General features: G+C 37.0%; 1 protein-coding gene across 1 annotated transcript in view; it reads right to left on the reverse strand.

Moving 5' to 3' along the window:
- Positions 1-12,695, reverse strand: part of ush2a (Usher syndrome 2A (autosomal recessive, mild)) — a 220,568-nt gene that overhangs the window by 104,026 nt on the left and 103,847 nt on the right. Inside the window, exons 37-39 of the mRNA XM_058749724.1 lie at positions 11,884-12,035; positions 10,396-10,543; positions 4,525-4,713 (exon numbers count right to left, since the gene is read on the reverse strand). Of these exons, the coding sequence (XP_058605707.1) occupies positions 4,525-4,713; positions 10,396-10,543; positions 11,884-12,035 (489 nt within the window). The remainder of the gene's footprint in view (positions 1-4,524; positions 4,714-10,395; positions 10,544-11,883; positions 12,036-12,695) is intronic.

Below are 12,695 nucleotides of genomic sequence, written 5' to 3' on the forward strand. Positions count from 1 at the left end.
TGAGCATATGGACAGGTCTGGACCATGTCCCTACAGATTGCCGCAGCTCAGAGATGCCAATACTACTTCATATAGTTTGGACCTCAACACCAACACACACACACACACACACAGTGCACCAGTGGTGTAGCACTGACTTGAGAGGTGGGAATACAGTGAATTTATCAAGAAACCACCAACTACACACAAATATTCGATAAAAGGTGACAAAAGTCATATGATATGGTGTATATAAAACATACTTCTGCATAAAAAGCTTCCTGTAGATACTGTACAGTCCCTTATCATAGGCCTACATGTTTCAAAACAAAAGGTTTGCACTATCAAGTTTCTTGCTGGCATGACATAGAACTACTATTAAAATAATGGCATGGTCAGGTTATCATGTCAAAAAAATAAACAATTAAGTTGAAAAAATGTATACTACTGTTAAATGTGAAATTTTGAAGATGAAAGACTGAAGTAGTATTTTCTTGTAAAATACATATATTCCATTAATCATTTTTTTTATAGAGTACAGATACTATACAATAAACAGATATAGAAAGCTAATAATTAAATCTAATGTAATATTAAAATAAACAAATGGTGCTGCATAATTAATCAATATAATCATCACGGTTTTCACAAAAATACTAAAACAGTACAAAACTTTTCAATATTGATTATAATATTATTAATGTTTCTTGAGCACCAATCAGCATATTTGATTTCTGAAGGATCATGTGACACTGAAGACTTGAGTAATGATGCTGAAAATTCAGCTTTGCTATCACAGAAATAAATTTAATTTTAAAATATATTTAAAAAGAAAAAAGTTATATTATATTGTAATAATAGTTTACAATATTATAGTTTTTACTGTAATTGCAGCCTTGGTAAGCATAAGAGACTTCTTAAAAAACAAAAAAAATCTTACAGGCAGCAAACTTTTGATTGGTAACTATTCATTAGAAAGTGAAAGTTACCCATGTTAACCTACTTATTATAAAAATGAGAATCATAAATATATGATGTTTAACCAGCAGGTCAGCAACTGTTTAAAACATTTAACACTGGTACTGTAAATAAGTGTATAAATGAACTAAAAGCACAACTGTTGCAAAAATGTTGTTTCAGCTGCCATGGTTACGTATTATTACTTATTTTTAGGTGAGCATAGAAAAAAATCCTTAGAAAAACTGGTTTTATACAGTGTATGCTTGCGTTTGCCCTCATCTACACTACTGTACCAAAATGCAATGGTGTTAAGCTGTATGCCCTGCACACTGAGGGATGAACAATATGTTCAAAGCATTTGATTTCTTCCCTAAAGTTTGTAGAGAGAGAAAAAGATGGAGAGAGACGGTGAGAAGGAGAGTCTAACGAGAGTAAGACACCCCATTGACAAAAGAGTTAATTCCTCACAGCCTTATTTCATCAAACAGTCGGCATGAAGCTTCCTTTGTTTCACCTCCCTCCTTCCTCAGGTATATCAAAAGTGTCACTAATCATTTTAAACTATGCACTTTTATGTTTCGTCTGTATCCTAAGCCTTCTACTCCGTCTGTTCTTTGATATAACAAGGACAGTTTGAGACAAGGCTTCAGTTCAGCTAAGACAAACCAAAAGATCTACTGAAAGAAGTGGAGGGAAACGTGTGGTATTTAAAATTTATACTTCTTGTGTCTTTGTGTTGAACTTGAACAATTTCGCAGAACTTTAACTTGGGTGTGCTCCTGTTTTTTAACAGGGCCATCGGAGAGCGATTGGTCTGTATTTAAAGGCTGGGCATTAACATGGAGTGGCGTTTACAGGTCAGCTTCATCATCTAAGAACATGCAAGGCCATGTCCCATTCCCCTGAATCAATCCTCAATCCATACACACTCCTCTGGGAATGAGCGTTCCGTTCACCTCCGTGAGAGATGAGACAACGGAAGAGCTCTGGGGTTTCAAATGCTGATGTTTGTTCATGAAACGTGCCCCAGCAACTTCATTTTCTTTTCCCTACAGGAAAATGATCTTCCTTTCAGGTACAGACAGAATGATAATTGTCACAGAACATAAAGCAAAAGCAAGCAAAGCAAAGGTGGTTATCAGGTCGAAAGATATGTCTCACCAGTCTCTTTGATCAGGAAAGACGTGTGGGTGAATGTGTGTGTGTTAGTGGATGCATGGGTCCTGGCTGGGGAATTTACAGTTATCTGTCATATTATTTTTACATGTGAGATACAACTGAGTCTAATGATTTCTCAGCTAAAATAAGTATTGGAGTGGCTTTAACTGGGATGGAGAGATCTAAAATAGCAATAAATAAATAAATAAATAATAAATAATAAAATAGTAGTTCACACATTTACCCATTGTGTTTGCTTAAAAACATTTAAAATGAAGGTTAAACACATTTTTTATCCTTACCTTTTAAAGTGAATTTTCATTAATTTTTATGACATTGAATTAAAATATATTTTATGTAAATTGTTGTCTCTCATTGGGTTATATTCAGAAATGTTTATTGAACATATCAGTAAACACATTATTTCATGTTTAAAAAAAATACTTATTGCTTACTAAATTATAACATTTTTATAGGCGTTATTTAAGAAAATTTTACAAAGACTAAAATAAATTTACTCTAAACACTTTTGTGCAACCTTTACTTGAAAACATACTGTTATATTTACTAACAGTTTCAATTTAATCCTACTCCATTTTTTTTCAGTGTAGGTTGAAGCATTTATCACTTGTCATGTTGCGCCTGGTTATGACGTGCAGTAAGAGAGCAAGAAGGAGGAAAAACAAGACAGGAAAATATCAAACAAAATCATAAAGATGTATCTTTTGCACTGAATATCCACCCTCATCTGAAGAAACACTGGTCCACTGACCCCTCTTTTCCAACCATTCCTTCCCACTGAACACAATGGGGGGTTGGGAAGGCAGAAATCAGTAAATTGTCTTTTTTTTATCTCCTCCATGGTAATTTACCCTTCGCTTAAACACATATAACCCAGTGCGTGTCACATGCTTCCCAACAGCCATTCTCTGTATAAATCAGCTTAATAAGTTCCCACACCATTAAGTAAAAGGAAGGATGGACCAAGGCCTATTTAACCAATGAGTTGTTACCTTTCATTTGCCTGAGAAGGTCGTAAAAAAGAACATTCTGGAGCCATAAGAGTCATAATTAAAATCAACAACAATTTAACAGTGGGAAAGTGTGGCTCCTTAGTGTGGCAATAAACTTATAGTGGCTACTCTTGTGTGCATACGCTCTTATCTGCCATTGCCATAGACAGGAAATGGCATGTCTTTAGATCACCAGCAGCGGGCATTGTTCTCTGTCAGCCAGCAGATGTCCAATGTCTCCCTGCTGGCCCCGTACAAAGCAGCGTTACGGGGCCCGGAAGATTCAGCCTGATCAAACAGCTCGCTCTCTGCCCGTGTGAAGGCATGTGATTAAACATTAGTGCAGAGAGCCTGTAGCTCTGCGTCAGATATGATGAGCCAGGGCTGAAGTTTACAGGCTGTCTGTTAATGAAGAACATGGCAATATTATGGAAATAGAGCGTTTCTAAATTGTATATGCGAAAAAATACACATTTTACTTATGAAGAAACATTTGGAAGGAAAAAATCAATAGCAGGTGATTGCATCATTTTAGTTTGTACACAAAATCCCAGTGAGTTACTGCATATTGATTTACAACTAACTGCGCTAATCATATTCTTGTCAGCTTTCTGGCAGATGTTGATGTTTCAGCCAGTGGAGTTTATAAGATTTCTGAGGATCATTTAGATTTCTTAACTTCCAATCTATTCCTATTTCATATTGAATTATCTAATAATTTGATTTTTTCACCCAAAAAAAGCCCACATTTCTAGAGATATGGTGCAATTCTTGTCACACACTGTACTGTAGATACGTTAAGCCATTCTTATTTGAATGACACAGGTTCATGTACGGCTTGATTTCATTTCTGCTTTCGCTTCCTAAGAATTTCTAGCTGTGTCAATCTTTACAATCTATATTCAATAAAGCAAGCACCCCTTCCACCCCAAATAAATAAAATAATTTATTATTTTATAAACAAATAAACAATACATTAAATAAAACAGATAATTATTTTTTCATTATTTATTAAAAATGTATAATTAATTAAAACATTAACAGGGAATGCATGAACTGATGAAATGTATACACCTTGAATAAAATGTCAAAATGTAAAAAGTCAATTTGTATAAAAGTGTCTGGTAAAAATAAAATAAAATAAAATAAAATAAAATAAAATAAAATAAAATAAAATAAAATAAAATAAAATAAAATAAAATAAAATAAAATAAAATAAAATAAAATAAAATAAAATAAAATAAAAAGTGTTTGGAACAAATGGTTATTGCAATAATTCTCTGCGGGTAAGCAAAGATCAAATCTATATAGCAAAAGAACATAGTCAATGTGTGGCATGAGTCAGTTTACCTAGTCTGTGTACAACAAATATATAAATAGTGTTCTATTACAGAAAGCTGTGTTTGGTACTGACCTCCTGGTGGGAGAGAGACGCTGGTGGGAGAGCTCTCCACACAGCCCTGACTGTTACAGGCCTTCACCAGCCCAGTGTAATTAGAATACGGCAGCAGTCCTCTTATGGACACCCACTGGCCCTCTTGACCAGTGCTGAGCAGCTCTCTCGTCTCTGTGTCTGGCGTTTCGAAACTGCTGAAGTTCTGACCTGAAACACACAGAGACGCAATTTAACATCCATATAAAGGCCCATCAAAGGATCAGAGCCACGCTGACCTGCGGACATCTTCAGGAACTTGGATGATGATCACTTTGCCGATAAGCTCCTAAATACAGATCCAATTTTCTTGGATCAACGACAACGAGGTGTCAGCATGATACATGGCCATTTGGTTCACAGATCAAACTTATCCTATAAATTAGAGGAACGGTATATTCTTAAAAAAAAAAACCTTTTAAGCACAATGACCCTTTTTAGACTGAGAAGACGCTGGACACACTATTTAACTCCCTCTCTCTCTGTGTGTGTGTGTGTGTGTGTGTGAACCGCAGTGCCCTGCTGACACAGGGAAGCCCAAGCTTTGGCTGTCTGGGTCTTAATCCAGAAATGGGGATTGATTGCTCTGCCAGCCCAGACATTGATTCAACGCACAGGAAGCTGGATCCACAGAAAAAATAGAGCGGCAAAAATAGAAATACAATTTTTATAAATAATGGCAGAAAAAAATAGTGAGTGAGCATATTGTCAATCTGGTAAAAGCCTTATAAAGAGATGAATTAAAAATAGGAAACAATGAAAATCCATTAAAAAATAACCAAGATGCTAACATACTTAGCTGTAATAAGCATTATCAAAATAAAACACAATGAAAGGATTCAGAAATTTCCCAAAGTGAAATGTGTTTGCATTACAAATTCACAACCCAAAAAAGACTTAAAGACACACACAGACATCTGTAAATGTCTTAACTTTTCTTTTAAAATCTTTTACCTATACTACTTAAAGGGATAGTTTACTCTTGTGAACGCGTGGCAGATTTTATCTGATTTTAACTATTTTAACAATGTCCTTACTACCTTTCTGGGCCTTGAACGTGATAGTTGCGTTGCTGTCTATGGAGGGTCAGAAAGCTCTTGGATTTCATCAAAAATATCTTAATTTGTGTTCCCGAAGATGAACGAAGGTCTCACAGATTTGGAACGACTTGAAGGTGAGTAATTAATGACAGAATTTTCATTTTCAGGTAAACGGTCCCTTTAATATACAGATACAACTGTAAGCAAGTCAAATATTAGTTTATTCACCCAAACACATTGCTCTGTTTGATAATTTCAGTCAGCCTGACAACAGCCAACACTGGCTCAACCAATGGCGTGAGCTTGGAGATGGGACTATCTACTTGTTTGGCCTATGGCAGATGGGTGGTTGGGAGAACTCTTTGAAAACAGTCATTATTGTTTTTTCTGTTTTGTGGACGTTTCATCCCTGCCCTACTGAAGAAAAAAAGATATTTTACTTCTTCCATTACATCGCGACTCTAGCAACAGTACATGCTAAAGATAAGGCACCATAATTTTAACTTACAACACATTACCATCACAGAAATTCAAACACATCTCTCAACACTCCCACTCATTGGATGTAATGCTTTCAGTCAGACCCATGCATGTGTGCACATTAACCAAGAGGTCAAGTGCCAAGCCTCCAAGTCCCCAGCCACTACCACTTACTGTAATGCAATCGACCGCAGGATATACGGCCCTGCTTGCAAATTAAAAGGGAATTAATTCCCCCAAGTTCTCACCTCTCCTCTGGACCAGATAGACTTCTACCTTCATGGGAAGAGGAATAAGGGAGACGTGTGTGCAAGCTGAGTCCATAACCTCCACCCTTTCCCCATCTAAAGGGCTTGAAATGCAGCATCATAAAGAAATCAATAGGCATGAATTGCCCCAATGACTGGAAACCTACAAATGTATCTCTCCTCCATTACTTAAGTCTTTAGCTGACGTTTTATATTACTGTGCAAGTGGAAGAAGAAAAACACACTCAGAACTTGTAGAATTACCTGTTTAAGCAAAAATAAACATGCTTAATGAATTTATCTGAGCTCCATGCCCTCAAAGAATCATTCACTGTCATCTACAACTAGCTCAGCCTTTTTTTTTAGTCAAATCTTATAATTGCTTCCAATTTGCCTATTCTGCTTTTGGCGGTTTTTGAAATGAACTGCCGCAACAGCATCCGTCTCATTTTTTAAGGGCAAGAGTTTTTCCCCCCTTTTTCAGCTGGGAGTAAGAAATGTGCAGCTAACACTCACTTTATTTCCACGAAGTGATAAATGGAAGGGTTTGGAGACTAAAGAATATATAACGGTTAAAAAGTCACTTTTTCCCTGAAGCTCTACATAAATCACAAGAGTAGTCAATATTTAATAATGCTAGCCTCGGTCCACAGTCCCTTGATCACCCCTGTCATGTGTAATAGCCCCCGCTCCGATTTTTTTGACATAAAAGCTTGGCTTTACTGCAATACTAACATGTAGAGGGGTCATTACTGATCGACATTTCCCTTAATCTGTGATAGCCAGCCACCCGCCGATAAATTCTCCAGCAATCCACTGAGAGAAATCGCTTAAACTTCTCTCCTAGCACAAAAGACAGAGCGAGAGAGAGTGAGATGCCTGTGGATCTGACCCTGCTAGCCTGGCGCGAACAAACCATCCCTTCTCGAATAACACACTCCACAATAATACAAAAATAAACAGTGCTGAACCCTCTGGAGCCAATGATATAATCAAAGAAGCCAAGAAAAAGCATAAAAATACTACTTCACACTCAACGTAAGCTATCATCTCCATCAGAGGTAGCGTTGTGAAAACAGCAACAACAAATGCGCGCGTGGCAAGGCAAAGGAAAAACAGGAGTTTGGTTGGAAGAGTCCACTGGCAGTGATCTCGCTCTCTCAAATCAATCCCCCTGCACATCATAATCTTGCTCTCTCTGCTCAGAAGAATACTTCAAAGCTCTTGCTCTATGAGAGGGGGGACGTGGCTGCCTTTGTGAGAGGTCACTTCCATCTGCTTGTACTGGGAGATTACAATCTTGAGTCCGTAAGCTGCTCGTCCTGCTTGTCAGATAGCTACTTTTAAGTCTGGCTGGGCTGCACACTACTTCAGATTGGCCTGCGAGCTGAGAGGATCCATAGCAAACTGTTGGTATATTAAGTTACAGATTCAGCGGTATGCAACTCAATGATACAGTGAAAGAAAACAACGGGTGAATGGAAATGGTTACTTATTCATATGAGAAGCAGAAGTAGACAAAGTAAGGCCTGTGTCCATCAAAGTTGCCATCTATTTAAGTATAATATACAGTTTAAAGTAGCTTGTTTGACAATGTCTTCATACTTTATGTGCCATTAACCATTTAAGTTCTTTACAATATTTTGTTCTCAGAGTTTAATTAATTGTGCCCGATCATTAAACACTGCATTGAAGGAATAGTTCATCTCAAAATGAAAATGTTGTCATCATTCTCTCACCCTCATGTCATTCCAAACCTGTATAAGTTTCTTTCTTATGTTGAACACAAAAGAAGATATTTTGAAGAATTCTGAAGAACCAAACTTGGGGAAGTTGTTGGTCCCCACTGACTTGCACAGTAGGGAAAGAAATACTGTGGAAGTCAATGGGGACCAACAACTGTTTGATTACCAGCATTCTTCAAAATATATTTTATGTTCAACATAAGAAAGAAATGCATACAAGTTTGGAATGACATGAGGGTTAGTACACAATGACAAAATTGTCATTTTCATCAAAAAAATAAAAAAAAAAACATTGGAAAACACAATTGTCTTAATCAGTTCTAAGCCACTGTGAACACACTGTGAGTTTAAATAAAATTTCAATTCAATTTCAATAGAAACATTCATAATAATAATACATTAACCTTCAACCTGAGAGCATCCACAGCAAACAGCTGGTATATTAAGTTACATATTCAGCAGTATATAAGTCAATGCCACAAAGAAAAAAAACGACAGCTGAATGGCAAATCTCTGACAAATTTGATTCTTATTTATCCATACTAACAGCAGAAGTGTATACACAGTAAGGCCTGCGTCCATCAAAGCAGCCGGCTGATTGCTTTGTAAGCGATCTCTCGCAAATATTAACGATCAGGTGAGCTCAGCTTAATTAGACGCTGACGGAGTAATATAGCGGTCTGTGAATCAACCTCTGTTTTGGTATTTTTTTTTCACAAACAAGCACATGATGGGTTATAATTTGCTGATCGCGGACGATTATGCAGTATAAAAATGTCAATGTATTCATTTAGGGTAGGCTATAGTGAAACACACATACTGTAACACGCACACACAGGTCTGTTGGCAGGATTAAATGTGTAGAATCTGTAAGCTGTACAGATGAACTCTTGATTAATGGAGAGAGACAATCTATTCTATTGGCCTGGCAGACAAAAAGAAGTGCTGACACATAGAGGTGCAGGTCAGTCTTTTCATCTGAGACTGGCTGGACTTTGACCAGGAATACACAGAGTTTTGGATGCCTACCAGCAGGATATGTGAAAGAAAGAACGGGGCACACAGGGTTCAGCATTACACTCAATTCATTCACATACTGACAGTATATGAATGCAAATTGAATCTTAAAAAAAGATCAAATAAGCCCTATGGAGCAATAAAGGAAAAAGGTTTAGTTGCGTGCTCTTTTTTATATACAAAAGTTAAAAAGTATGTGGTTGATCTTTAAAACGTTTTTAAATTAACTCACTTATGCTCACCAATGCTGCACTTATTCGATCAAAAATACAGAAAAAAAAAACAGTAATAATGTGAAATATTACTACGATTTAATTTTTTTAGAAATCATTCTAATATCCTGAGATTTCATGCTCAAGAAATATTCCTTATTATTATCTATGTTGAAAACGGTTGTGCTGCTTAATATTTTGTAGAAACCATGATTCTTTCTCAGGATTCTCTAAAGAATACAAAGGTCAAAAGAACAAAATGTATACAGAAATTATAAATAAACGTATTTACTTTTGATCAGTTTAATGTATCTGTGCTGAAGAAAAGTATTAAATTATTTAACTGACCCCAAACTTTTAAATGTAATATATATTTATTTCCTTTTGCCACTTTAACTGGATTTGGAAATGTTGTGAGCTTGATTCGAACTTGCACTACTTGCACAAGCACCACAGCTCAATATGTACTAACCATTAGATAATGGCCCCAGTAAAGCTTTATACATCTAATAACATAGACATTAAGAATGCATGTTCAATATGTACTGTACAACGTGACTGCACACTTGTAATGCGTTTGACAAGCATTCACATCTGCATTTCCATACCTCCATAGAACCTGATTCATGAGCTTGACAGATTCTCAAAGAGAACGTGTGTTTGCACCCCTCACCCTCTCATTACGGCAAACGTTTATCCTCTAACCAGCATAAGGGAAGCTCCAGCAGAGATCAGGGCGGCAAGCAGTGGGAGATTCCTTTTGAGCGTGCCATTAAGCTTTTTAACAAACCTGTCCTCTCTCATCCTGTGAAGAACGAGAGGAGAAGAGTGCAGGTGTCCTCCCGCAGCCCTTCTGGCCCACGATAGCACCTAGCAGCCAGCCTGAGCAAAATGGAGGCCGACAACAATTCATTTAAGCCCATTACCGCGCAAGCAGGGTGTGCTAAGGTTCGCTGACCTTTCAGCATTTTTGTTTGTAAACAAACAAAGGGAAAACAGTAGAAGTCAATACAAGGAGCAGAGGCAGCATGCAGGGAGGCAGTGTTGCGTTTACTCGAAGGAACTGAGGGGGGATGTGGAGGGGTGAAGGGAGCAGTTAAGTTTGATTTACCTGGCCCGGTGAAGAGGACTGTGTAGGTCAGGTTGCCGTTGGGTTTAGCTGGGGCCTCCCACTTGGCTCGCACTGAATGTGGAGTCTCGCTGAGGACATACAGGGTCACGTGACCAGCGGGAGGCATCTCTGAAGTCCTGCCTTCCACCTGACAACAGACAGAAAGGTAGTAATGTCTGTTTAAAAGTAGAATTAAGCATTTAGTTTTACTCAAAGGCAGCATGAAATCTAAAGGATTCAAGGATGTTTTAAGCATTTCAAGGATTTTTATTGTCATCCCAAAACATGACACATGAGCTGGAACGAAATTAAGCACTGATGTCCAGTTAAAACCACTCAAACACGTAAACACGTGCGATACCCAGTCATAAACATACATACACACACACACACACATAAACACTAGAACCTGAAGATTAGCAGCATAGCAATATAAAGCAACATAGATTAGAAACATTTAAGTAAATTTAGAAAAAATATTATATCTATGAAATGCATTATTATAAAGTGACCCTATTTACTTTCTATGTTAGTCAAAAACAGTTTGTCTTCAAAATGTAATAATTAGATCTCTGTATGAAATAATTTAGTTTTTCTACTGACATTAACAATAGTCCATGTGAAACGAAACGAAACAAAACAAAACAGGTTTTGTTAAATATTGCAATTTACTTGCAAAAAAATCACATTACTGTAGTAAAATAAACTGTTCAAAGGTTTGGGATCAGTAACATTTTTTGTTGTTGTTTTAAATTAAATTAATAATTTTATTCAGCAGATACAATAAACTGATCAAAAGTAACAGCAAAGACTTTCACATTGTTACAAAAATATATTTTTTTAAACTAACTTTATATTTATCAACAAAATCCTGAAAAAAATTGAAAAATGTTATTTTAAATGTTAATAATATTTGACTTTTGTGATCATAAAATACTTTTTTTTCGAGCACATTCGAGCAAGTGCAGCCTTAATAAACAAAAGAGACATTTCAAAAAATCTTGACCCATAACTTAAATAGTAGTGTAGGTTGAAGCCACAATGTCTGAACTGAAATTTTATATTAAACTCACTTAAAATCCATACTTTGCAATAGTGTTAAAAGGCATTATTTTAGTAAAAAACAAAACAGGAATTAAAAATAAATAAAAATTCACAGCCTGCACTTTTTTTCCCACCATCTGTCCACTAAATGATCAGATACTTCTTACCCCGACACCACAGCCACTCAACCTCTCGCTGCTTGCTCCAACTTTTGCTGTGTCTGCAAAACTGGCCATTTGACTAAATATTGCACACATATTGGAAAAATGCCCAAATATGGCCCATCAAAGCAGTAACCAGCCCAGAGTGGCATTTATACCAAATGTCAAGCGTGAGCAGAAGGTGCTTTATTGAACAGAGTGAATCGATCACCTTTATGATGTTGAGCTGCCATCTGACACGCAGAGGAGGCATTAACATAATGTAAATGTGGTGGACTCTCACCAGGGGCCCCAGAGCGCAGCCCTGAGCCGTGCAGGCCTGCACACGGAAGCTGTGGAGGCTCCATGGGGACAGATCACCGACCTCGAAGCCCATAAGGGACGAATTCTGCACCAGCGTGCCATCCATCCAAAGACCATAGCTGCTAATCACACCTGTGAGAAGGAAATTAATACACGTTTAGCATATGGGCGATAGCTGTGTGATTGCGTACATGGGAATACAGGTTGTGCTAGACATGTAAACCTCTCGCATAATTGAGAATGCAATAGATGTCTCTAAAGTACCAAAATAATTGTTGACTACAGTCAAACATACATCGCCTTTAAGGACATAACCTAATCATCAACCAAAATAAAATAAAAAAGAATTCATTAACAGTTAAAAATAAAAAAGAACACGAGGCATTCACTGGACTTCTGCTATGAAGGCTAAAATTCTCCCTCCATCACGGACCCTTATTTCAAGACACGTTTTTATACCCAAACACTGTTTGCTCCACTGATTTCCTCACATGCCCTGATGTAAACTGGCCATTTTGTTTAAAGCCCTCTGTTAAAGTCGACCATTAGGGAAAGAGTGCTGTAAAACATGTAAACACAGCCGTATACTGCTCCTGCTCTCTTTATAGCTGCTCACGGGACACACCCCTCAAGATGGACCGGTCAGTTAAAAGGTTCAAGAAGGACAACTCAGCCTGGCCCAGTGCACAGCAACATCATATGAACAATTACACTGAGCTTAAAAATGCACAAGCATATGTATTTAATATATTATAATATCTGAAATAAATACTTAATATTTGTGCATTTTTA

Source organism: Onychostoma macrolepis, chromosome 17 (genome assembly GCF_012432095.1).
Source record: "Onychostoma macrolepis isolate SWU-2019 chromosome 17, ASM1243209v1, whole genome shotgun sequence".
Classification (NCBI taxonomy): Eukaryota; Metazoa; Chordata; class Actinopteri; order Cypriniformes; family Cyprinidae; genus Onychostoma; species Onychostoma macrolepis.